Source organism: Oncorhynchus nerka, linkage group LG8 (genome assembly GCF_034236695.1).
Source record: "Oncorhynchus nerka isolate Pitt River linkage group LG8, Oner_Uvic_2.0, whole genome shotgun sequence".
Classification (NCBI taxonomy): domain Eukaryota; kingdom Metazoa; phylum Chordata; class Actinopteri; order Salmoniformes; family Salmonidae; genus Oncorhynchus; species Oncorhynchus nerka.
The window spans coordinates 27552811-27579262 of record NC_088403.1 but is presented as its reverse complement, the minus strand read 5'-3'; the positions used below and the strand labels follow the sequence as shown (position 1 = coordinate 27579262).

Sequence of the window (26452 nt, the reverse complement as noted above, 5' to 3'; positions counted from 1 at the left end):
TGCTTGCGTGCGTGTGCATCTCTGCTATGATTTATGAAATTAGTCTATTTGGAATAGCTACTGTAATCATCCATTTCAAATGCCAGCATTCACTTGCTTGTGCAATTGTCACAGGTTGTAGACCTCAACACAACATATTTGGTGTGAAATAGACCCTCCCCTTTCTTTTTCATGTGATCAGAGTTTTTTCCCATTCCTCACATTGACTCAGTTGCAGACACTACCAACCCACCTCTCAACTCCTAACAACATTCAGCTGCTCGTCTACATTCATTTCAACTCCTTCTCTCTCATGTTCAGTCTCACAATGATTGACAGTTTCAACTCCTCAACCTGTAACTCTTCCAACTTCAACTGCACCTCTGGAATCCCCGATTCCACCGACTGGCACCATGATCAGTGGAGTGGTCCTGGCTCTCTGCTATCTTCTGGGCATAGCATAGCTGTGATCAGCTGTTGGCATCTGTACAGATACAACTTGAGTATGAAACTGTTCTTGAGCCTGGTGTGTCAGATATTCTTAGCCTGCTAATATGCGTGCCGCTATTAGTCTTTGCAATACTCTTCAGCTGGGACTTGGGCAACAGTCCCTGCAAGCTCTTTGTGGTCGTTGCCTACTGCTGTACATTCTCCAGCCTGGTGACCATCCTGTTGATGAGTGTCCAGCGCTATAAAACAGTGAAACATTCAGCTTTCTTTTGAAAGTCCAGGATGACTAGACTTGTGACCAGCATCATCATGACTTTTGTCATCGGTTCAATGCCATTCCAAGTTGTTATCATCCTAAACATGTCAGGACATTTGGCCGTCTGAAAACCTGAAAAACTTCTCTACCAAGTTGTCTTTTGTTGTATTACTGACCTATGCCAACAGTTGCCTGAATCCATTTCTCTATGCCTTCGCTTACGGTAACTTCTGCCGGAAGAATGGCCAGTCAGAAGACACCTTGATGCAGCTTCAAATGGGTCCTGTCAACAGTCCACCAAGCATGTAACACATCTGACACACTCAATTGTGGGGGAATATGCACTGTTCCCTGCATGTCATGAATTTGCTATTCATATTTACACCAATAATACCATGTACTTGCAAAACACTGTAGCTAGATATCTAGTTGATGATTATTCCTGATATGCTTGTTTTTCATTATTTTGTTCAGACAGGCACAGCAGGTCCCAGCTATGATGGCCTGAGATGGACCCACAAGAGGGAGGCCGGTCCACCGCCCCTCCTATCACTGCTCCTCTCCAACCCGTGCTGTGTTCCGTACTACCTGAGAACACAGGTGTTCCCCCACCTGGATCAAATCAAATCAAATGTATTTATATAGCCCTTCGTACATCAGCTGATATCTCAAAGTGCTGTACAGAAACCCAGCCTAAAACCCCAAACAGCAAGCAATGCAGGTGTAGAAGCACGGTGGCTAGGAAAAACTCCCTAGAAAGGCCAAAACCTAGGAAGAAACCTAGAGAGGAACCAGGCTATGTGGGGTGGCCAGTCCTCTTCTGGCTGTGCCGGGTGGAGATTATAACAGAACATGGCCAAGATGTTCAAATGTTCATAAATGACCAGCATGGTCAAATAATAATAAGGCAGAACAGTTGAAACTGGAGCAGCAGCATGGTCAGGTGGACTGGGGACAGCAAGGAGTCATCATGTCAGGTAGTCCTGGGGCATGGTCCTAGGGCTCAGGTCAGTTGAAACTGGATCAGCAGCACGGCCAGGTGGACTGGGGACAGCAAGAAGTCATCATGTCAGGTAGTCCTGGGGCATGGTCCTAGGGCTCAGGTCCTCCGAGAGAGAGAAAGAAAGAGAGAAGGAGAGAATTAGAGAACGCACACTTAGATTCACACAGGACACCGAATAGGACAGGAGAAGTACTCCAGATATAACAAACTGACCCTAGCCCCCCGACATATAAACTACTGCAGCATAAATACTGGAGGCTGAGACAGGAGGGGTCAGGAGACACTGTGGCCCCATCCGAGGACACCTCCGGACAGGGCCAAACAGGAAGGATATAACCCCACCCACTTTGCCAAAGCACAGCCCCCACACCACTAGAGGGATATCTTCAACCACCAACTTACCATCCTGAGACAAGGCCGAGTATAGCACACAAAGATCTCCGCCATGGCACAACCCAAGGGGGGGCGCCAACCCAGACAGGATGACCACATCAGTGAATCAACCCACTCAGGTGACGCACCCCTTCCAGGGACGGCATGAGAGAGCCCCCGTAAGCCAGTGACTCAGCCCCTGTAATAGGGTTAGAGGCAGAGAATCCCAGTGGAAAGAGGGGAACCGGCCAGGCAGAGACAGCAAGGGCGGTTCGTTGCTCCAGAGCCTTTCCGTTCACCTTCACACTCCTGGGCCAGACTACACTCAATCATATGACCCACTGAAGAGATGAGTCTTTAGTAAAGACTTAAAGGTTGAGACCGAGTTTGCGTCTCTGACATGGGTAGGCAGACCGTTCCATAAAAATGGAGCTCTATATGAGAAAGCCCTGCCTCCAGCTGTTTGCTTAGAAATTCTAGGGACAATTAGGAGGCCTGCGTCTTGTGACCGTAGCGTACGTGTAGGTATGTACGGCAGGACCAAATCAGAGAGATAGGTAGGAGCAAGCCCATGTAATGCTTTGTAGGTTAGCAGTAAAACCTTGAAATCAGCCCTTGCTTTGACAGGAAGCCAGTGTAGGGAGGCTAGCACTGGAGTAATATGATCAATTGTTTTGGTTCTAGTCAGGATTCTAGCAGCCGTATTTAGCACTAACTGAAGTTTATTTAGTGCTTTATCCGGGTAGCCGGAAAGTAGAGCATTGCAGTAGTCTAACCTAGAAGTGACAAAAGCATGGATTAATTTTTCTGCATCATTTTTGGACAGAAAGTTTCTGATTTTTGCAATGTCTCTCTGCCAGGCCAGAGGCACCTGCTTCAGACCATTGGACACCCAGTGGGTTGACCGGGGGAGCCATCGTCCCTCCGACCTCCCTGACAATAATACCCCCCTCTCCTCCCAGCAGTTGAAGATCAGCCTAGACCTTATCACCCGCTCCTCCTCCTTCCTCTGCCTCCTGGGCCACCGATACGGCCTTTCCAGGCCGGAGCAGGACCCCTCACCTCTCCCTGCTGCCGGTCCAGAACGAGAAGCCCTCTCTGGGGTGGAGAGGAACCTGCATGTTGCAGTGGAGAGAGGCTACACCTGGGTCCTCACAGGGAGGAACCAGAAGTGCTCCCTGACAGAGCTGCAGATCACCCAGGCAGCCCTGATGGGTGACACCAGACACGGCTTCTTCTACTTCAGGGACTACTCTTTCCACGGGGAAGAGGAGAATGAAGACAGGTACACAGATGAAGGTCAGAGGTCATTGCTGAGCATGCTCTCCAAACAGACAGAGGAGGAGAGACACAGAGCCAGGGAGGTGAATAACAGGGTAGTGGACAGCCTGCAACCTGTAAGGTTCTTCAGAACGCTGCAGGATCTGGTGGACCTAGTGAAGAGGGACTGGAGGGGCCTCATGGAACAGCTCTATGGGTCCCTGGACCAGCAGCCAACCTGTTCAGGTAAGTGAACCAGCTTTGAAAAGACAGCGAAGATGACTAACGTAGCTCAGTCCAGTTCATATTTATTGTGTTTTTCAGTGGTCTGCCTGATCTTCCAAGCCCTAAAGCAGTGCTTTCTCCCCTGCTCTTTAGGCCTCCTGGACTCCCTTGATAGATGTTATCACGAAGGTGCTGTCCAGGCTCTGTGTCGCTGGTTTGCCCTCTCCACCCAGACCGCTGCCGTCATGGAGGAACTCAACACATTTACTGCCTGTCTCACTCATTCTGACATCTAGCAACCTCAAGCAATTCAACCATTAAGTTAACAGGGTAAGAACTTTGGTGACCACACTAAGCTGGAATCAGTGATGAATTACCGTGAGATTTGCCATACTTAAAAGTAGATGCAGATAGATGGAGTTATGCATTCATAGTGTTCAGATATTTTTTTTGCAATGAAAAACATTTTTACTGTCCACCCTATTTCCTTTTGCCTTCAGTGACCATGACAAACGTGATTCTGAGGGGTCTATTTTGATGCTCTGTGGTGAGAGGGGTTGCTTCAGGAGTTCCCGGAAGAAGAATCCTAGAATCCTGGCCATCCCTCACCTCTGTGGAATCAGCAGCTCCAGTGTGGATATCAGATCTGTACTGAGAGACATCACCACTGAGCTTCGCCTGGCCCATTATGGTAAACACTCCAGAGTGTAATTGCTTATGTCTGAGAGGGTTAGAAATGACTACAGTGACATCAACATATGACACTTCTGTCATCGAACCCATCAATTCCAAATGTAACCCGTTATAGCACTGTTGTATACTTACATTCCCAATTTGACATTTATTCAGAAATGTGTTTACACTCAATTACTTTTCCTGTGAATATAACCTTTACTGCTAGATAAGATGTATTTCTTTACTGACTTGAAAAATATATATATATGTATTTAGTTTGCGAGAAAAACAACACTGACCTGACCGAAGAAAGAAACAAGGTCCAACATTGTCACACCACTCGTCTGGTCACACCACCGTCTGGTCTAGACTGGTGAGACAGACCGATGGTTCCCTCTCATCTCACTCTTCTAAGTAACTAGTGTGGTATTTAAAAAAATGTATATATACATTTGATTTATTCAGGGGAGCCTAATTGAAACCAGGGTCTCATTCTCAATGGTGCCCTGAGAACAAACAATAAACAAATCAACATGATAAAACAATGAAACAGCAAACAAGAAACTACAAGATACACCAACCATGTCATACATGTAGATGCATTGAGGTTCAGTGACACACATGGCCATGGCATAAACAGACGGCCATAGACAAAGAGGCTAATAGTGCTTTTAGTATTTCCTTTTAGTGCAGCCCAGGAGGAAAACTTTTTAAATGACAATTCCACAAAAAAACAATATTTTGGTATTTGTTTCATTAGTGGACGCATCATACTGTGACACTTTCTATATTTTGAAAGTTCTATATCTTAACTTGATTGCTGACATGCAAAACATTTTGGGACTATATAAACAGTGGGCTAATGAAACAAATATCAAAATGTTGTTTTTGAGTGGTATTTCCCTTTAAGTCATTGTTAAGGCTCCACATTTACTGTTATTCTGTCTCTGTACTAGGGCCCCAGGCTGAGTGGAGTTAGGGGTTGTTATTCTGTCTCTGTACTAGGGCCCCAGGCTGAGTGGAGGGAGGGGTTGTTATTGTGTCTCTGTACTAGGGCCCCAGGCTGAGTGGAGTGAGGGGTTGTTATTGTGTGTCTGTACTAGGGCCCCAGGCTGAGTGGAGTGAGGGGTTGTTATTGTGTCTCTGTACTAGGGCCCCAGGCTGAGTGGAGTGAGGGGTTGTTATTGTGTCTCTGCACTAGGGCCCCAGGCTGAGTGGAGTGAGGGGTTGTTATTGTGTCTCTGTAATAGGGCCCCAGGCTGAGTGGAGTTAGGGGTTGTTATTCTGTCTCTGAAATAGGGCCCCAGGCTGAGTGGAGTGAGGGGTTGTTATTGTGTCTCTGTACTAGGGCCCCAGGCTGAGTGGAGGGAGGGGTTGTTATTGTGTCTCTGTAATAGGGCCCCAGGCTGAGTGGAGGGAGGGGTTGTTATTGTGTCTCTGTACTAGGGCCCCAGGCTGAGTGGAGGGAGGGGTTGTTATTGTGTCTCTGTACTAGGGCCCCAGGCTGAGTGGAGTTAGGGGTTGTTATTCTGTCTCTGTACTAGGGCCCCAGGCTGAGTGGAGTGAGGGGTTGTTATTGTGTCTCTGTACTTAGGGCCCCAGGCTGAGTGGAGTGAGGGGTTGTTATTGTGTCTCTGTACTAGGGCCCCAGGCTGAGTGGAGTGAGGGGTTGTTATTCTGTCTCTGTACTAGGGCCCCAGGCTGAGTGGAGTGAGGGGTTGTTATTGTGTCTCTGTACTAGGGCCCCAGGCTGAGTGGAGTGAGGGGTTGTTATTGTGTCTCTGTACTAGGGCCCCAGGCTGAGTGGAGTGAGGGGTTGTTATTGTGTCTCTGTACTAGGGCCCCAGGCTGAGTGGAGCGAGGGGTTGTTATTATGTCTCTGTACTAGGGCCCCAGGCTGAGTGGAGTGGAGGGGTTGTTAGGGGTTGTTATTGTGTCTCTGTAATAGGGCCCCAGGCTGAGTGGAGCGAGGGGTTGTTATTGTGTCTCTGTACTAGGGCCCCAGGCTGAGTGGAGCGAGGGGTTGTTATTATGTCTCTGTACTAGGGCCCCAGGCTGAGTGGAGTGAGGGGTTGTTATTGTGTCTCTGTAATAGGGCCCCAGGCTGAGTGGAGCGAGGGGTTGTTATTGTGTCTCTGTACTAGGGCCCCAGGCTGAGTGGAGCGAGGGGTTGCAGCACCATGTAAAGCCCAGGTCATGTTTAGGTTCAGGCCTTCTCTGCTGCGGCTGCTCTGGGACTCTGTGTTCTGGTACTGTACGCACTGGACAGACTGACCGGGACCCTCGGGCTCTCAATGCAGGTGGTAATGCCTTACTTTGCCCAGACCACTACCAGTGGGGGTTCTTGTACAGTGTATTTTACATTGATAGCGTTCAAATAAATCAAGATGAATAACAAAGCATATTACTTAATATAGTGAACATGACTTCCTAATGTTTATTCATTCATTGTCAGGTGAAGGACCGACGCTGGCTCCCTGACCCTCCAACACCTTACCCTGCCCTGCCAGGAGCCGCACAGGACCCTGCTGCAATTCCTCTTGGGAACCACTACCAGGCTGGGAATGGACCGCCTGCCGCTGTTCCTGGCGGTGGTGGCTAGCGAGCTGCAGATGTGCGGCATCCTGAGGGGAACGGAGGAGGAGGAGGAGTTGATAGAGGAGTATGTGGAAGTGGATTCAATGGCAGCGCTGTGAGCCAAGGTGATTCAGCGCTGGATCAATGACTATGGCGGAGTCATTGAGGGTACGGCCAGTCCAGCCAGCGCTGGATCAATGACTATGGCGGAGACATTGAGGGTACAGCCAGTCCAGCCAGCGCTGTATCAATGACTATGGCGGAGTCATTGAGGGTACGGCCAGTCCAGCCAGCGCTGGATCAATGACTATGGCGGAGTCATTGAGGGTACAGCCAGTCCAGCCAGCGCTGGATCAATGACTATGGCGGAGTCATTGAGGGTACGGCCAGTCCAGCCAGCGCTGGATCAATGACTATGGCGGGGTCGGCCAGTCCAGCCAAAGGAACAGGAGGACCTACCTCTCAGGTGTCCAACATAGGTGGGATCATCTTTACCCTCTTTAGTTATTCAGTTGTGATTTTTTTTTAAAGTGCCATACAGCAAGAATAACCACTAATGTTTTCTCAATAAAGGTGAAGAATTAACATGGTTAGTTATGGCACTCTGATGAATGGTTGTATCTAACCTTTACTGCCTCCTTCTCTCCAGATCTCAGAGACTGGATATGAGACGCTCTCTGCCTCGTTCACCTCTCCCATGCTGGGCTGACTGAGGAGCAGGTCCTGGTCCTGCTGGAGGTTCTTGGTTACCCTGGGTACTTACGGGTTCTACCTCTGGAGTGGGCCCGGTTCCGCACTGCTGCTGGGCCCTGGGTACAGGAGAGACCCAATGGAACACTGAGCCTCACCCACCAATCACTGGGCCAAGCTATGGACCTCCTCCTGCTGAGTGAGTGAGTGGCAGACGGGAGCGGAAGTTACAAACATAGAAATAGAAAGCATAGAATGGACATTCTACAATGGCCTTCATTTGTTGGTCTTTCCAATATGGTGGTGCTTTTTACTTGGTTGATCATCGTTGTCTAACAATGAAAGTGGAGTATCTGCATGTAAGTGGAGCTCTTGGACTCTCACTAAGGAGTCCAACTGACCAATCATTTAATTTCCACTTCCACTTCTATTTTTAGATCTGTGGGGGTCCGTCCCTGTAAAAGTTCAGGGGGCTTGAGGAGGACCAGACGGGGCTACCATCTCAGCCTGGCCCAGTTCTTCCAGAGGCAGGGCAGGGAGCTCTGTAGCTGGCCTCAGATCCTGGAGGAGCTCCCCTGGCACCTGGAGCAGAGTGAGGCCTGGAGGGAGCTACACACCTTCTTCATAGAGCCACAGTAAGAGCATGGATATACACTTCACACATAAGGACACTAGGGGCACACAGTTACTGTTGGGTAAAATAGTTTAGCCGCAGATGAACTGTCATCATATATTTAACCTAACACTTAAACTGGGTGAGCCTTTATATCAGTTTACAGATTCGCATGTTTAACCATCATTTGTTTACATAACGGTATCCACTTACTATCTGACCCGAGGACTGTAGCGCACCTGTCTATAACAGGAGACAGTGAGAATGGATGTTGTCAGGTACTGGACTCTCCTGATCCTCAGAGGTTATGACCCCTACACCTCGTACCAGAGCCTGCTGGGTAAGGGAATCCACCCTCGTTTTCTTATCCAATCAGGGCGATGAGCATTCCCTCCTGCTACATATACAGGTAAATGCATCATGGTTACACATCTCAACACGCATTCAGCGTTGAATGTCACAAAACTGTAGAGATAGCATCCGTAAATAATGTAGCTATTATCTCCATTCAAACCAGAGCCGAGAGAGGTACACAGCAACAGGGCCTTCATGACTGAGGCCCAAAGTGACGGCAACGGTTATTATTCTTCACTGATAACAAATTGACTATTGACGATGTCTTTAGTGATCTGTTACCAGTCATCATCAGTGATCCTATGTGACCAGTGATTATGACTGTTTTTGTTTTTTTGTTCCCCACCTGTAGAAGATGGTTGTCAGTGGGATCCAGGTGTGAAAGGGAGAGTGGAGTTGTTGGTCTCTGAGTTGTTGCTCTGTCTGAACAGGAAGGGGGAAGCAGAGCAGATCCTACTGCAGGCTGAGAACAACCTCACACAGGTTAGTTAGACCCACCACTCACTGTTAAAGGGAAACTGTATCTTCTTTCATTAGTCCTCTGTCGATACTGGCTACATCACCATGATGATGCAAAATAAAACTTAACTGCTGACATGCAAAATATTTCGGGACTATATCAACAGTGGACTAATTAAAAAAAGAACAAAAGATAGTTTTGAGTGGATTGTCCCTTTAAATCCGAGCCACGATGCTAAGACTTCGCTTTAACACTGTAATTGCTCTAGTAATACCATTTTATGTTCTTAGTGTATAGACTTTCACTCAGTTATGAAAGGCTTTCATACAGCCTGCTGAAATGACCGCTCTGCTTCCCAATTTCCTGTCATTTCAGGCTGGTGAGCAGGACAGAAACAGGGAGAGTGTGATGTTACTGCTGACAGCGCGGCAGACTTTGGCTGAGCTCTATGGAGACGGACCAGCACAGAGAGGCAGAGACGTACTGTAGATCAGCTCTGGAGACCGCCCAGACTCACACCGCTACCTGCCTTGAGAGACATGAGAGGATCACTGTTGGAAAGGGTATCTGTCCAGAGAGTTGGGGCAATATGGGTCTCATGGTTTTAAATAAGCAACCTGATGATGTGTTTTTTTCATTCACCACGTAAGTAAATGCTTTTAGTGTGCTGAAATGATATGTATTTCTTGTTTCGCCCCTATCAGGTCAGTTGCTTTGTGTGCTCTGCCAGCTGCTGTTTGCAGGCGTCCGAACCATCGAGGCCTCTCAGATACTCAGTGACATCATCAATATGGGACACCACAAACTCCACCTGTGTACTGACGCCACTGTATCACTGCTCTGTGGGATACACAGCTGTGTATTAAATAGCATAAATGGGGATAGTCTCATGTGTGACGTTTCTGTACTTCATAGGTTCAGCTACAGGTCTTTCTATGTCTTTTTCTGTTGTTAGACCTAAACCCACGTGTATGACTTTTGATACTCTATGTCTCAATTTAGGCAAGCTAAGATTAATGGGATGATTTAAAAAAAAATGTGTATGTGACAGACTCAGCCTGCAAGACCCACATGGTGCTGAGAAGCACCTCCAGGTTGCCTTGGAAGACCAGGAGGCGCTGGTATGGTAGAGAGCACCCTCTAGTGGTGGAGGTGGAGGAGTGCCTGGCAGACATCTTGGCCGACACCTGCGCTGACACAGCAGGGTGAGACTACCTCTCTTCTAGTGTTCTTCTGGTTCTTCTTCTCCTCTTCTTCATCATTAATTGTGTCCTCCATCGTCTCCTCAGTAGTTTCTTCTCTTCTCCCTCTTCCTCCTCCCATCCCCTCCTATGTAGTTTACTCAGTCAGTCACAGTATATGAATGTCACAGTGTGGTGAAGATGTGACGTGTTGAGGCAGAGGCTAGCAGTGGAGCTGTATCGACACACGGTGCACGTCAAAGACCAGGACATGAAGCTTTGTCCCCCCGCATCGCCATGTCTTCAGGCGAAGGGATGCAGCCTCGCAGGCACCTTGGTCAAACTTGGTAATTAGTTCCTTTGTTCAAACAGATGCACCACAACTCTCAATCATTCTTACACTTTTTTTTAGACTGTTAGCAACTACGCAGAGTGTAATATGTTTAGCTTGTGTGTGTCATGGCAGGCAGGCAGATATTTCATGGCTCTGGTAATACAGAGATTAGAGAGGCTGTTGAACTGCTGCGGAGAGCTCTGGACTTGTACATCTGCTTCCTGGGGTCTGATCACATACTGACCAGAGACTTACAACAGTAAGCCTTCTTTAGCTCCTACACAATTTAAAATGCTAACATTTCCTTCTTGCATTGTCATTGGATCTAACGGAGTTGACCTTTGTGCTTTTAGGGTTTTAAACACAGAATCCTGGAGACCTCTGACCACTTGGGTCTTCAGTTCCAGAACCCTCTCCCACCTCTCCACTAGGAGACTAAGCAGTGGGACCAGACCCAACACAGCCGCACCCCTCCACTCCCACCTGGCCTGGTACAGGGGCACCACACACACCCCTCTGGACCTCTCTGGAAAGAGATTCCTGTCAGCCTCATCCAACAAGTTCCGCAATACACAGCCAGAACTGAAACCAGAACTAGTGGAGTACCTGAACTACATCAACAGACAAACCAACTGTCTTCTTTTCCCAGGCCCTGGTCTGCCTTCCAGACCACAGTGTTTGGGCCACAGAGTGACATCAGAAACCTGATCTCAGAACTCAAACCCAGTCCTTCTTCAGCACCGGGCTTTCGTTCCATAGACAGGACCCAAATGCTGCATAGAGCAGGCTGGTGCCACCTACCAGGCAGGTACGTGCTGGAGGAACGGACAGTAACAGCTTTGAACAGAGAGATTGGATCCCCTTTGCACACACAGAGATGCACACCGCTGGTCAGACAGACAGGCCAGGGACAGGGAGGAGAACAGAGCTGGAGAGACAGACAGGCCAGGGACAGGGAGGAGAACAGAGCTGGAGAGACAGACAGGCCAGGGACTGGGAGGAGAACAGAGCTGGAGAGACAGACAGGCCAGGGACTGGGAGGAGAACAGAGCTGGAGAGACAGACAGGCCAGGGACTGGGAGGAGAACAGAGCTGGAGAGACAGACAGGCCAGGGACTGGGAGGAGAACAGAGCTGGAGAGACAGACAGGCTAGGGACAGGGAGGAGAACAGAGCTGGAGAGACAGACAGGTCAGGGACTGGGAGGAGAACAGAGCTGGAGAGACAGACAGGCCAGGGACAGGGAGGAGAACAGAGCTGGAGAGACAGACAGGCCAGGGACTGGGAGGAGAACAGAGCTGGAGAGACAGACAGGCCAGGGACTGGGAGGAGAACAGAGCTGGAGAGACAGACAGGCCAGGGACTGGGAGGAGAACAGAGCTGGAGAGACAGACAGGCCAGGGACTGGGAGGAGAACAGAGCTGGAGAGACAGACAGGCTAGGGACAGGGAGGAGAACAGAGCTGGAGAGACAGACAGGTCAGGCACAGGGAGGAGAACAGAGCTGGAGAGACAGTGTCTTATTCTGCCAGGAGGCACTAGAGAGAAGAGAAAGATCTAGAGAAGACTGCTCTCATGGTGACCACTGAATTGTGTTTATTTTTTTACCACTTTTGATACCAATCAGTTGTTTTTATTTTTTCCATATAATTTAAAATAGAATTGTTGCATGTTTACATGGAGTGAAATGGCCCCTATTTTGTACAGAAACCAAATGATTTGACTTCATGTTGTCAAATGAATCGACCCTTTTTAGTTTCTTCTGTTATCTCAGAAGGCAATACTTATAGTATTTCTAGTCAAGTGAGTGATGTAATCAACCATTGTAAGCACTAGTAAACGATGTGAGCGAAAGCATTAATTGAGCAACATGCTACAGATGCTGTGAAGTAGGACTAAGCCAGTTTGGACCTTACCATGTAATGTAGAGTTTGGGTCATAAGTTCAAAGGTCTGTATGTTTGTATATATATATATGTGTGTGTGTGTCTATGTTTGTGTAGAATTGAGTGTGTGTGTGTCACAGGAGGTTGGTGTCACCATAATAGGGGAGGACGGGATCGTGGTGGTGGCTGAAGCGGAATTAGTGGAATGGTATCAAATACATCAATGCGGCCGGAATGGTTCATGCTGCGGGCGGGCAGTGGGCGGTCAGACGACTTCAGGATGAAAATGTTGTTTTAGTCCAGCCAGCAGAGGCCCATGTTACACAGCCGGCTTGCGCACCTGCTTCTAACAGTGGTGGCAAAAACAATGATCCGATGTGATTGAGTTTGTGGCCATTTATGTGATGAATGATAAAATGATCAAATCCTACAGGAGTCCAATAAGACTGGTTCCAAAATCGGATAGGATTTGTATATTAGTATCTTGTATTGGAATCCTATAGGATAGAATGGTAAAGAGTCCAATAGGACTGGTACCAAAATCTGATAGGATTGTTCTGTTGGTTTCTTGTAGATTAAATCCTATAGGATATAATCCCATAGGAGTCTAGTTCCAAAATCTGAGAGGATTTTTCTATTGGTCATACTGCAAATGAACCTGCAACCTTGAATCCGTCCCATATTGTGGTGGTGTGTTGATTAGGTTGAGAGGTGTGAGTAGGTAAATATATGGAGATTGCGCTCCGGTTAAAGGCCTTCCCACACTGTACGTCAGATTCAGTCTATTACGATTATTACCTGTCACACTGTGTGATTAAAATCATAATATCAGCTTGGCCAGATTGTACGATTTGCTTCAGTTCTGTCGAGAAAGTCTGCGATGGCTAAAATTGCAGAAAGGCTATGACAATGTTCTGGCAGTATGAGTGTTTGGCTGAAAATCTCCCTCCTGTCAGAATTCTCCTCCACGCATGTACTCAGTTCTTCATTGCTGAGACTTCCTTGCTAGTTGAGATTTCACTAGTAATGTCTGCAGTTTTCGGGTTTGGCTATTTGTTTCAAGTGTATTAATCTAAAAGTACATCTCTTTGCCAAATTCCGTCATCTCTCCCATGTCTTATTCGACCAGTAGTTGTTCTGAAATGTTTATTGCCTACATTTTACTCCCTCTGTTTAATATAACACACATACATTCATTATTCATTTCGGTTGCCTATCCTGCCATGAAGTTTGTTCCATAGAATGTATGTGACTCTGATGTGTGCCACAGAAAGTATTTGACTGTAGTGACAAAATTAAGGAAATTAGAAGGGGGGGAGGATTTTGGCCAAAATCCCTCACCCCCTTTCTATTTTGGGACTGCAAGGCCTGACACACTTCATAATCATTTTGTTAGCTCATGTTGGCCAGTAGTGTGTGCCACAGAAAACCAAATTAGAGTATAAATAAACATTTATTTTAGAAGCATTTTGTAATGTTTAAGAAAATAAAGATAATACTAGCACACAATAACACAAAAACATGTAAATACAATCTTTATAATCCACAACTGTGACGTTGATAATATACAGTCTGTTTTTCATAGCAGTGTAGCCATATCACCTTAAGAAGAATGAGTGTGTGTGTGTGTGTGTGGAATACGTTGGATTTTGGACAAGCCAAAGTGATGGAAAATAAATCAGTTCATTCTGTCTTTATTGTATATCATGATATCTGTGAGGCAAGACAATAACATATCTTATGATTAAAAAGACAAACCAAACCTGTTGTCACGCCCTGACCTTAGAGATCCTTTAAATTCTCTATTTGGTAGGTCAGGGTGTGACTAGGGTGGGAAGTCTATGTTTATATTTCTTTGTTGGCTGAGTATGGTTCCCAATCAGAGACAGCTGTCTATCGTTGTCTCTGATTGGGGATCATACTTAGGCAGCCCTTTTCCCACCTTCAGTTGTGGGATCTTGTCTTTGGTTGTTGCATGTGTTTGCACGCTTAGCTTTACGGTCGGTGTTGATTGTTTTTGGTGGAACATTTATAATTTTAAAAAAAAATGTATGCTGCACCTTGGTCTTTATTTAACGATGGACGTAACACCTGTTGCATCATTTGAGGTTAAATACATTTAGAAATAAGGACAGAGGAGAATAAAGAGGATCAGGGGAGGATCAATGCAACTTAAGCAAATCAAATGTATTTTTAAGTTATCAATTTGTACAATATATGCTGAAACGATACATGTTATGGTAAATGTTGTATTTCATGATGGAATCTACCATATTCTAAAATGTAACATATACAGTATATTATATGCCATATGACAAGAAGAAAACTGCTACCGAACCTGTTCACTGCTAGAGTCAAAGCACAACAAACATATGTTTTTATTATAAACAGAGCAACAGGTAGAAGTGTATTCCTAGTACAAAAGTAAATCCGTATCAAAGTGCTTTTTGATTAAGTGGCGATTGAATCAGCATTTACAAACAGCAAGGGACTTTGCAGTTATGATGCCTGCAGCTCAACTCATTCAACCAATTAGGCAACAGTACACAGCCAAGTCTTGGTGATTGTCCACTGAATCCTTAAAGAGAAGACAACTTCAAGAATGACACAATTGTAGATTACAGAGAAAGAACAACAGTACAGCACTTTATCCAGGCCGAGGGGTATTAAGGAGCTGGACATTTTCTGGCCCTGTAGACTAGAATTAGAATCCTGAACATAATGTGAGCTGCAATTGGGAGCCCGTCCAGGGTGCAAATCAGTGGAGGGGAATCCGAGAATGCAGGCAGTCCAGCAGGGTGTGAGTTGAAGTTGTCAAATCTGGAGCTGACAACGCTCTGATTTAGCATCTTGGGGGCATCGCTGGATGGTGTGGCGGAAGAAGCAGAACATTCCGGTTAGGGCTGGAATGTAAATGACGTGATCATCTCGGATTATCTAACATCTGAGAATGGGCAGGCATTCCCTCGGATGAAGAGCATCGCCGTCTTGCTGATTATGTGCTGTCATCCAGGTGGAAATCATCCATATCTGATGTAGGAAAATAGACAAGTTGAGTGTCCCGTGAATAAGTTGATGTATATGTACTGTACGTGTGTATGTATGTGTATATATCTCTTGGTATATATTTTTTATTTTAATTTCTATTATCATTATTGTGTTTTGTGGTTGGGGGTGGGGGGAGGTTGATGGGGATGGTGGAGGTGCTGAGGGTGTCCTATTGAGGGTTGATGGGGATGGTGGAGGTGCTGGGGGTGTCCTATTGAGGATTGATGGGGATGGTGGAGGTGTCCTATTGAGGGTTGATGGGGATGGTGGAGGTGTCCTATTGAGGGTTGATGGGGATGGTGGAGGTGCTGGGGGTGTCCTATTGAGGGTTGATGGGAATGGTGGAGGTGCTGGGGGTGTCCTATTGAGGATTGATGGCGATGTTGGAGGTGCTGCGGGTGTCCTATTGAGGGTTGATGGGGAAGGTGGAGGTGCTGGGGGTGTCCTATTGAGGGTTGATGGGGATGGTGGAGGTGCTAGGGGTGTCCTATTGAGGATTGATGGCGATGGTGGAGGTGCTGGGGGTGTCCTATTGAGGGTTGATGGGGATGGTGGAGGTGCTGGGGGTGTCCTATTGAGGGTTGATGGGGATGGTGGAGGTACTGGGGGTGTCCTATTGAGGGTTGATGGGGATGGTGGAGGTGCTGGGGGTGTCCTATTGAGGGTTGATGGGGATGGTGGAGGTGCTGGGGGTGTCCTATTGAGGGTTGATGGGGATGGTGGAGGTGCTGGGGGTGTCCTATTGAGGGTTGATGGGGATGGTGGAGGTGCTGGGGGTGTCCAATTGAGGGTTGATGGGGATGGTGGAGGTGCTGGGGGTGTCCTATTGAGAGTTGATGGGGATGGTGGAGGTGCTGGGGGTGTCCTATTTAGGGTTGATGGGGATGGTGGAGGTGCTGGGGGTGTCCTATTGAGGGTGAAGGGACCTATTGGGGAGGGGATTCTTCATGGAGGCACATTCAGTCAGTTTTGTTTATTATATTATTATATATTTATACATTTTTTCTTATAATAATAGAGAAAAAAATAACAGTTCACTGATTATGGATATGCACTCATGTTGACTTGTAAACTCAGCAAAAATAGAAATGTCCTCACTGTCAACTGCGTTTATTTTCAGCAAACTTAATGTGTAAATATTTGTATGAACATAAGATTCAACAACTGAGACATAAACTAAACAAGTTCTAACAGACATCTGACTAACAGAAATGGAATAATGTGTCCCTGAACAAAGGGGGGGTCAAAATCAAAAGTAACAGTCAGTATCTGGTGTTTTAATCTTAGTAAGAATTCCCTGTCTTAGGTCAGTTAGGATCACCACAACATTTTAAAAAATGTAAAATGTCAGAATAATAGTAGAGAGAATGATTGATTTCAGCTTTTATTTCTTTCATCACATTTCCAGTGGGCCAAAAGTTTACATACACTCAATTAGTATTTGGTAGCATTGCCTATAAATTGTTTAACTTGGGTTAAACGTTTTGGGTAGCCTTCCACAAGCTTCCCACAATAAGTTGGGTGAATTTTGGCACATTCCTCCTGACAGAGCTGGTGTAACGGAGTCAGGATGTAGGCCTCCTTGCTCGCACACGGTTTTTCAGTTCTGCCCACCAATTTTCTATAGGATTGAGGTCAGGGATTTGTGATGGCCACTCCAATACCTTGACTTTGTTGTCCTTAAGCCATTTTGCCACAACTTTGGAAGTATGCTTGGGGTCATTGTCCATTTGGAAACCCATTTGCGACAAAGATTTAACTTCCTGACCGATTGTTGCTTCAATATATCCACATAATTTTCCCCCCTCATGATGCCATCTATTTTGTGAAGTGCACCAGTCCCTCCTGCAGCAAAGCACCCCCACAACATGATGCTGCCACCCCTGTGCTTCACGGTTGGGATGGTGTTCTTTGGCTTGCAAGCCTCCCCCTTTTTCCTCCAAACATAACGATGGTCATTATGGCCAAACAGTTCTATTTTTGTTTCATCAGACCAGAGGATATTTCTCCAAAAAGTATGATTTTTGTCCCCATGTGCAGTTGCAAACCGTAGTCTGGCTTTTTTTATGATGGTTTTGGAGCAGTGGCTTCTTCCTTCCTGAGCGGCCTTTTGGGTTATGTTGATATAGGACTCATTTGTACCTGTTTCCTCCAGCATCTTCACAGGGTCCTTTGCTGTTGTTCTGAGATTGATTTGCAATTTTCACACCAAAGTACGTTCATCTCTAGGAGACAGAACGCGTCTCCTTCCTGAGCGGTATGACGGCTGATTGGTCCCATGGTGTTTATACTTGCGTACTATTGTTTGTACAGATGAACATGGTACCTTCAGGCATTTGTAAATTGCTCCCAAGGATGAACCAGACTTGTGGTGTCTTTAAAAAAAAATCTGAGGTCTTGGCTGATTTCTTTTGATTTCCCCATAATGTCAAGCAAAGAGGCACTGAATTTGAAGGTAGGCCTTGAAATACATCCACAGGTACACCTCCAATTGACTCAAATGATTTAAATTAGCCTATCAGAAGCTTCTAAAGCCATGACATGACTTGACAAAACTGTAGTTTGCTAACAAGAAATGTGTGGAGTGGTTGAAAAACGAGTTTTAATGACTCCAACCTAAGTGTACGCAAACTTCTGTAGGCAAATATAATGTAGGTAAGCAATAAACATTTCAGAACAACTACTAGTCGAATAAGACATGGGAGTGATTGCGAATTTTGGCAAAGAGATTTATTTCTAGACTAATACACTTGAAACAAATAGCCAAACAGAAAATAGCAGAAATTACTAGTGAAATCTCAACTAGCAAGCAAGCAAGCCTCGGCAATGAAGAACTGAGTGTGTGCGCGTTCACGCGAAGGGTTGCAGATTGCTGGCAGGGGGGAGATTTTCGGCACAACACCTGCCTACGCAATGAAACGTTGACCTTCAATTAATATTTAGTTTTACTGGAAGGCTAGCAAACTATCTCGTACACACTTCGAATACGAGGTTGGTGTCTCTTTTTTTGATCAAAATTCAACTGATATCTTGTAATTGAATAGAATAGTAAAGTGGCAAATAACTGGTTTGCCGATAATATTGTTTTGCTGAACGGTTTATCAAAAAGTTGATTGTAGGCCTAGTAGTATTTCCACTGAAATGTCAATCATGCTAATTGATAACCCGTTAGCAAACATTTTTACGACTCCAATAATCTCAAAACATTGATGGCTTGATCACAAGATAACACTGTTGAAGGTAATATATTTCTGAAACGCTGTTGAATAGCGGATAATACGGGGCGCTCCACTATAGGATTTTCTTTTGGATTCAGGATTTTTTTTACTGAAATTTTGGAACCAGTCCTATTGGACTCCCAAAAGGATACAATCTGATCTGATGGATCTTTCTTTTGGATTCTAATATAATTATTTTATTGGAATACTATAGGATTTTTTTAAACACTAGGGATAGCGATCTCAGTCACCCGATCTCAACCCAATTAAACACTTATGGGAGATTCTGGAGCTGCGCCTGATACAGCGTTTTCCTCCACCATCAACAAAACACCAAATTGTGGAAGAATGGTGTAGCATCCCTCCAATAGAATATTAGACCAGTGTAGAATCTATGCCAAGTGCATTGGAGCTGTTTGGTCATCGGCTGCATTTCCACCTGAAACCCCAATCTGAAACCAATCAGATCAGCTCTGAAAAACACATTTTGTGATTGGTTTTAAATACCGATTAGTGGTTAAAAAATGTTTATCAGAACTGGGCTGTCTAAACGCACCAACGATCTATTAAGACGGTTTATGTTGACGTTTCCTTTATTTGGGCAGTTACCTGTACCTGGTGCAGAAGGGAGTCGCCCATACAGTCATTTTATCCACCAGAATCTACGGAAGCGCGTTGTCACTTTATCGCTGAGCAACCTCTTGATACCAGCCGCTAACGACAAGCATAAACGTTTATTTATTATTACACACCAGGTAGGTTACTTTGTTTTTAATTCAGATTTGCGTTGTCATTAAACGTTTACAACTTTAGAATCGCTTATGTTCTCCAATTCTCTTGATTGCCTTCCTCATTGAAAGTCAAAAACAACAATGATATCGTTGTGGGTTTTTGTTAAAACAAAGTTAAGATGTTCTAATAGGATGTTGAATAAATGTGACAATTTAAATTGTATACAGTTCTCTACATTTGAAAATATTTCTTAATTGAATTCCTTATCTTCTCAAATGTTAATTTACGCGATGTTGGGTAGTCATGAGTCACTCCCTCAGGTATTACCTTATCTCATGAGAGGTTTCCTGAGACGTTTATAAACTGGAAGATAAGCCTTAGTCATGATATAGGGCCAGTTTCCTGGACAAAGATTACATTACATTTTATCAGCTGACATGAGAACATCATCCATGCAGAAGGTTGTTTTATTGTAGGAGGGGGAAAATATTGCCTGATGACTCATACTGAATGTAATTTGACTGCTCTATTGGTCATCATGGAGAATAAATGTTAGTGGGTGAGGCATTTGGCCAGAGTGAGGTGGATTGGTAGCCAGGCAAGAAACAAATGTTTACCAGCTGAAACAATGGGCCAGTGTTTTGCATGGCAGGGTGCCCTGGTTGGGTGGAGATTTCACTTAAGGACCAATGGAATGGTCTAAAATGTTTCAACTCTGCCCAGCCGGGGCACCGGCCCATACAAAACAAACTCCCTCACCCCTCTTTGTTTTTTGGGAGGCAACTAGCCTAGTGTATCACGTGGGGGAGGATAATGGAGAAAGCCCTTGGGCAACATGAGACTAAAGCTACTGATTGGCTGGAGATATGAGAGCACTCCCTCATCTCTTTCTCTGCTCAGACAAGTTATTTGCAAATAAAGGTTAAATAAATAGAATAAACATTTGCGAGCGAGTGGTGAAATCAAAACCTGTATCAACATTAGAGAACATCTCTGGTTTAACTGCTGTGTCTCTCCACAGACCTTATTTGAACTATTAACTGACACACGATCCCTAACTCTCTCAGTTCGGAGTGGAACGTTATCACAAACAGGTCTGGATTCCAGGCTATCCTAGGGACACGTATCGTAAGTTGAATGGCATGTTTTTCCTGCCCCATGTCTTTCTAGCATGGCGCACCACCCTGAGTTTAAGAGGGCCGGGAAGAAGCCTGGCCTCCAGGTGTGGAGAGTTGAGAGTCTGGACCTGGTGGCCGTGCCAGAGAGTCTGTATGGCGGGTTCTACTCAGGGGACGCATACCTTGTTCTTAATACCATTAAGCAACGTTCTGGGCATCTACAGTATGACCTTCACTTCTGGCAAGGTAAAACTTGATCTGGTCGAAATGACTGTATTTCTTGAAATGCTGTACAGTGTTTGTACATTTCAGCCCACTGATGTGTGCTTATGCACTTTTACAATTGAAATCCATTCCATTATTTGTGAAAATAATGTTGGAAATCATTATTTCTCTGGTCCTGCAGGAGATGACTGTACACAAGATGAGAGTGGAGCAGCAGCCATTTTTACCATCCAAATAGATGACTACCTGGGTGGCAAACCTATTCAGTACCGTGAGGTGCAGGGTTACGAGTCAAGAACATTTTCAGGCTACTTCAAAACTGGACTGAAGTACATGGTAATGTTTAAAAACGAGAAAAAAAGAAACAAAGGAAGTCACACAGTCTGCGTATGCTCCCAACAATTTAATGGGTAAATCAACATTTTGGCACGCAAGTCTCTTCTTCAGTGTTCACAGTACCTTCTATGCAAAAAGGAACTGTGTGCTGGGTAGAAGGTACTTTGAACCAAAACGTTGGTTTACCTGTTAAATTGTTGGGAGCATACTGTATGTATAGAGTATGTGATAATGTATTTATTTTTACACAGTTTACTATTCCGTTAGCCAGCACCTCCACCATCATTTTGGGGTGTGCGTCAGCTCACGCTTTTTACTGGAATGTTGACATTCAATGAGTTTGTTAAATGTATTTACTTACCTCAAGATCTCCTCCACTTATCTTGTTGATTATCTTCCCAATCTTTACCTTAGAAAGGGGGTGTGTCTTCAGGGTTCAAGCACGTGGTGTCCAATGAGGTTATGGTGCAGCGTGTGCTCCAGGTCAGGGGTCGGCGTGTGGTTCGAGCCACAGAGGTAGCAGTCAGTTGGGACAGCTTCAACCTGGGAGACATTTTTATCCTCGACCTGGGCAACGTGAGTTCACTGAAATCTACAAGAGTTTCTACAGCAAACTATCTACATTATGTACAAATCAAGGAAATATATACTGGTTTAATTTAGTGACATTATTTACAGATTTGAGTGAAATTGTCTTTGTACAATGTAGGCTAAGAGTGTATAGTCATTGCTCATGTTAGTAAGCTGTTATTGTAAGTAATCCACTTTGAAACCAATACTGTTTTGGTCATGAATAATGTAAAAGATAATTTGTATACGTTGCGGTATGCTTTAACATAGTCGACAGGCAGAGGAGCTACACTTACACTTGGTCCACTGTACTGATAGTCTTCACTTGTCTGTATTACAGGAGATTTATCAATGGTGTGGTTCCAAGGCCAATAACTTTGAGAAGCTGAAGGCCACTCAGGTGTCAAAGGATATCCGTGACAATGAACGATGTGGGCGGGCTGAGTTGTACATATGTGACGAGGGGGCAGAATGTGGGAAGATGTTGAAGGTGGGTCTTTCAATGAGGAGGAAGGGATGAAAAAATAGTTCATTCCTATACACTTCAAATCATGCCATTGTTTATATGCTCCCAATAAACATCTATAGTTAGTTACCTTTTTAACATAAATTATGATAATTTTCTTTGAGATGCCTGACTCGTAGTCTCGTTCCAGATTCTTGGACCCAAACCCGAGTTGCCTGAGGCAAATGCAGATGACACAAATACAGACGTGTCCAATAGGAAGCTGGCAAAATTATACAAGGTCAGATCCATTTTCTAATTAAACAATTGAATCGTTAAATATGATGTAATAAGCTGTTTTTGAGCATACCTTCAAATACTAATATTAAATTGAAATGTTTTTCCAAAAGGTGTCTAATGCCAGTGGGGATATGGGTGTGGATATGGTAGCATCGGAGAACCCGTTTTCACAGAATGCCCTGGAGTCAAGTGACTGCTTTATCTTGGACAATGGCCCCAATGGCATGATCTTTGTCTGGAAAGGTATTGGTTTCTTCTCAGCAGCTGGTCTCTATGAATTATTTTGACTGTAAAACCCCAAGCTTTAATCTTCCCTTAGATTAGAAACTACTTTTGAATACTGTTGTGCCTGGAAGTCACTTAGTTCTTCTGCCTTTGCAGTTTAATCATGAGTTTATTTGGAATAAAAACAGGTAAGGACGCTAACAAAGAGGAGAGAAGTGCAGTGATGAGTGCTGCCGAACAGTTTATCACAAAGATGGGCTACCCGAAACACACCCAGGTCCAGATCCTACCTGAGAATGGGGAGACCCCTCTGTTCAAGCAGTTCTTCAAAATCTGGCGTGACGCGGACCATACAGTGGGGTTGGGAACCGCCTACGTGTCCAACAAAATCGCCAAGATCAAGAAGGTGCCCTTCGATGCCTCCACTCTCCATCACTCGGATGCCATGGCGGCTCAGCATGGGATGGTGGACGAGGGGAATGGAGAGAAGCAGGTTTTTTGGCGGGGATTCTGGGGTTTTCTCAGTAAACACCATATAGTATGATGGTAGTTACCCTTAAATATTGTGTTTCAAGGTTTAGGGTAGTCATGTGTCCTCAGTAAAGGGATACATACAGCCCCTAAGGGTTACCACTGTGGGCCTGCACACCCACCAAAAAGGTGTCACAATTTCACAAACAAGCCTTTGAGAAAAGAGCTGCAAGGGGTGTTACCTTTTTTCCATTCATGGACGACTACTACTAGTAAGAGCTGTGTTTACCTGTTAACCTCCATAGATCTGGCGTATTGAGGGCGCTGACAAGGTGCCCGTGGAGCCCTCCACTTATGGACGATTCTATGGGGGAGACAGCTACATCATCCTCTACAACTACCAGCATGGAGGGCGTAACGGACAGGTCATCTACATATGGTAAAACAATGGAGATTATCCTTCTGGAAGCAACAGCAGGAAGCTTTGTGTGTTATTGCATAGTCTTACAGCAAAGACTGCTAGCGTCCTTCTATCGTTACAGTAGGCTTCATCATTTATGAGCACCAGGGCTTTTGTTACATACTGTATTAGAGGCATCTAAACCAACTATATACTGTATGATATAACCTAAGCATAAATGTATGTTAATAGCACTTGAAAAGTATTCCTTCTTCACAGGCAAGGAGTGGATTCTAGCCAGGATGAAATTGGTGCCTCGGCCATCTTGGCTGCTCAGCTGGATGACGAGTTGGGAGGAGGAGCAGTACAGGTGACTGGATAGTTTTGATTTATCGCAGTCTGCCCCGCATAATACGGTCCAGATCATTTTTAATCAAGACGCACTGGATTACAGAATTGAACAATATTAGTCAGTTGTTTTGTCTGCAGACGCTGAATCTATATGAATACGTTTCCATGGTCATGGATATCAACAGGGTCAGAGCGTTGGTCTGTAAAATGAAATGGAAATGAGGGAAGGTTTAAAGCCAGGTATCTGACTCGCTCTGATTTTCTGTCTGTTTCTACCGTGATGAAGGTGCGGGTGATCCAGGGTAAGGAGCCTGCCCACCTCATGAGTCTTTTCGGGGGGCAGCCGATGGTAGTGCACCAAGGTGGTACCTCCAGAGAGGGTGGCCAGGCCCAGGCTGCAGACACACAGCTGTTCCAGGTGCGGTCCAACCCTGCTGGCTGCACACGTGCCATAGAGGTGAGTAACAGGAGATGGAAGGTGAGGTGGGAAAATCTCAATAAAATATGTTTTGTAGGTACATCTATTTGGTTACTTTTTGGCTGTATTCACTAGAATCCAAACGGATGCAAACAAGCTGAAACGGGGAAGGACTAATCTGAACTTGTCCAATAAGAAAGGCATCACAAAATGTCTTTGCTACAGTGTACACTAATACACCCCAGTAGATGGAGTAGCCAGCCATTGTGATGTATGGTTGGTGACGCTGACTACAGTCCGTTTGCTACTGCTGAACTGTAGTTAGTACCTCCAGTGTACAGTATTTTTAACGGGCTCCTTTCTTCCTCTCTCCACTCAAGGTTGATGCTGCTGCCTCAAATCTGAACTCCAACGATGTGTTTGTGCTGGTGACCCCGGCATCCTCCTTCATATGGGTGGGAAAGGGGACAAGTGACAGTGAGAAGCATGGAGCTCAAAAGCTAAGTGACCTTCTAGGGGTCTCAGCCTCAGAGCTGGCCGAGGGTGAAGAAGCAGGTACGTTCCCTGCCAGCAGTCTAATTCACTAGGAAATTGTGTTTAGCCAATAGCCACAGAATGTTACTTATTATGAGGATACAAGGCAAAGCTTTTCCAACCGCTCCATCTTCTTCCAGATCCACAATTGTATGTCTGTGTTTGTGTGTCAAGATGACTTTTGGGATGCTCTGGGAGGCAAAGCAGACTACCGTACCTCAGCCAGACTGAAAAACAAAATGGATGTTCATCCACCACGCCTGTTTGCCTGCTCCAACAAAACTGGCCAGTTCGTTGTGAGTCTGCCCTGTTATAACTGTAGTATAGCACTCTGCTGCATTCCTGTTTTCATGTTTGACATGATTTGAATATCCATTTGGACAAATTCAGTTTCCTCTGCTAATGAAATAGCCTTTGATCCACATGTTATACATAAGTGTGGGAAACCATTTCCATGTCCTCCTGAATGTGCAGTGACCTGGCCTGTTGTCAAAATGCCACAATACTATTTCCACAGATTGAAGAGGTGCCTGGGGAGATGACACAAGAAGACCTGGCCCCAGATGATGTCATGCTCTTGGACACCTGGGAACAGGTGACTAGTAGAGGGATTGTCAAGGTGCAACCAGGGCCACGTTCAGCAGCCGAACGTTGTAGAAATGCCAATAGAACAAACGCAATTCCTTATTCCACATGTCAGAGGGTTATGTATGTTCTACATAGCATATTTCGATCAGAACGTTCCGAAACGTTTTGCACCCTGCTGAACGTTCTGAAACGTTGCACCCTGCTGAACGTGCCTCAGGTTTTTTGCTAATAATGCACTTATTGATTCGCTTAACACTTTCCATGTACCCTTCAGATCTTTGTTTGGATCGGAGGTGAAGCTCATGAGGAGGAGAAGACAGAGGGTATTGCCTCAGGTAAGCAATGGCGGTTTTAAAACAAGATCACATAATTACCTGATAAAAGTGCAGACGGGAATTTAAATATGCCGATTCATTAAATGAACTGTTCTTTCTTTCCTCACTGCTCCTGCCTATTTCCTGTTCTGTGGTCAGCCATTCGTTACATAGAGACAGACCCTACCAAGCGGGACAGCAGTACGCCCATAGTGAAGTTAAAGCAAGGTCATGAGCCTCCCACGTTCACTGGCTGGTTCTTGGGCTGGGATCATGGGTACTGGAGCAGTAATCCCATGGAACGGGCCATGGTTGGACTCCGTGTCTGAACCACTCCAGGGTGACGTTTCCCCTAGGGGCAACTTCACCCAAAGCCTCATTTGTGCAACTAACTGGGTATTCCCTTTCCTTTCAACTGTTAGACTGCCATGGATACCAATTTGTGATGGATAATATACTCTCTTCACACTATTGCTGTTTTGATCTTATGGTTTTCTTGAAGAGAGAATAGTCATGTAATCCACACTAGTTTAGTAATTTCCTTTTCTTACACACTAATACTGTTAGCCAATGTTTTTTTAGCAGTATCTTACTACATTTGCAATAAATGCAACAGGATTTTTTTTGCTTCTGTACCATGCCGTGTTGGGCAGAGTTCAGATATTCCTGTTTGAGAATCTTGTGCAGACTGAGTTTCCATAACGACCCAAAGGATATGTCATGTCTGACAGTGGACGGAAAAGCTTCAACAAAGCACAACTGGAAGCAGTCAAATACATTCACATAACTAAATAAAATGTATGATGCCCGATACCAGTTGTCAGCTCTGTTAATTGTAGTCAATAGC

General features: G+C 45.2%; 2 protein-coding genes across 8 annotated transcripts; both read left to right on the top strand.

Annotated features, from left to right (window-relative positions):
• The first annotated feature begins 1197 nt into the window (after positions 1 to 1197).
• LOC135572903 (tetratricopeptide repeat protein 41-like) lies at positions 1198 to 10394 on the top strand. 5 transcript variants are annotated; one of them, XM_065021616.1, is made up of 10 exons: positions 1198 to 2200; positions 2921 to 3566; positions 3699 to 3875; positions 4046 to 4236; positions 6676 to 7276; positions 7447 to 7686; positions 7925 to 8122; positions 8327 to 8937; positions 9290 to 10119; positions 10252 to 10394. In XM_065021616.1, exons 1-3 carry the CDS (start codon positions 2171 to 2173, stop codon positions 3839 to 3841), a joined length of 819 nt encoding a protein of 272 aa, XP_064877688.1. In that variant the 5' UTR covers positions 1198 to 2170; the 3' UTR covers positions 3842 to 3875; positions 4046 to 4236; positions 6676 to 7276; positions 7447 to 7686; positions 7925 to 8122; positions 8327 to 8937; positions 9290 to 10119; positions 10252 to 10394. The 5 variants fall into 5 exon arrangements, with proteins under 5 accessions (XP_064877688.1, XP_064877691.1, XP_064877690.1 ...); XM_065021619.1 differs by having other exon boundaries at positions 7925 to 8509; positions 8886 to 8937; XM_065021618.1 differs by having other exon boundaries at positions 7925 to 8937; positions 9290 to 9477; positions 9619 to 10119.
• Positions 10395 to 10939: 545 nt separating this feature from the next.
• LOC115133070 (gelsolin-like) lies at positions 10940 to 26418 on the top strand. Of its 3 annotated transcripts, none has more exons than XM_065021613.1 (16): positions 10940 to 11237; positions 20481 to 20674; positions 20835 to 20989; positions 21404 to 21565; positions 21900 to 22049; positions 22216 to 22305; positions 22415 to 22547; positions 22718 to 23022; positions 23306 to 23439; positions 23680 to 23770; positions 24038 to 24208; positions 24550 to 24724; positions 24878 to 24999; positions 25221 to 25298; positions 25566 to 25626; positions 25765 to 26418. In XM_065021613.1, the coding sequence occupies exons 1-16, from the start codon at positions 11200 to 11202 to the stop codon at positions 25932 to 25934; spliced, it is 2229 nt and encodes a 742-aa protein (XP_064877685.1). In that variant the 5' UTR covers positions 10940 to 11199; the 3' UTR covers positions 25935 to 26418. The 3 variants fall into 3 exon arrangements, with proteins under 3 accessions (XP_064877685.1, XP_029521784.2, XP_029521783.2); XM_029665924.2 differs by lacking the exon at positions 10940 to 11237 and adding an exon at positions 18177 to 18351; XM_029665923.2 differs by lacking the exon at positions 10940 to 11237 and adding an exon at positions 19171 to 19333.
• The last annotated feature ends 34 nt before the right edge of the window (positions 26419 to 26452 follow it).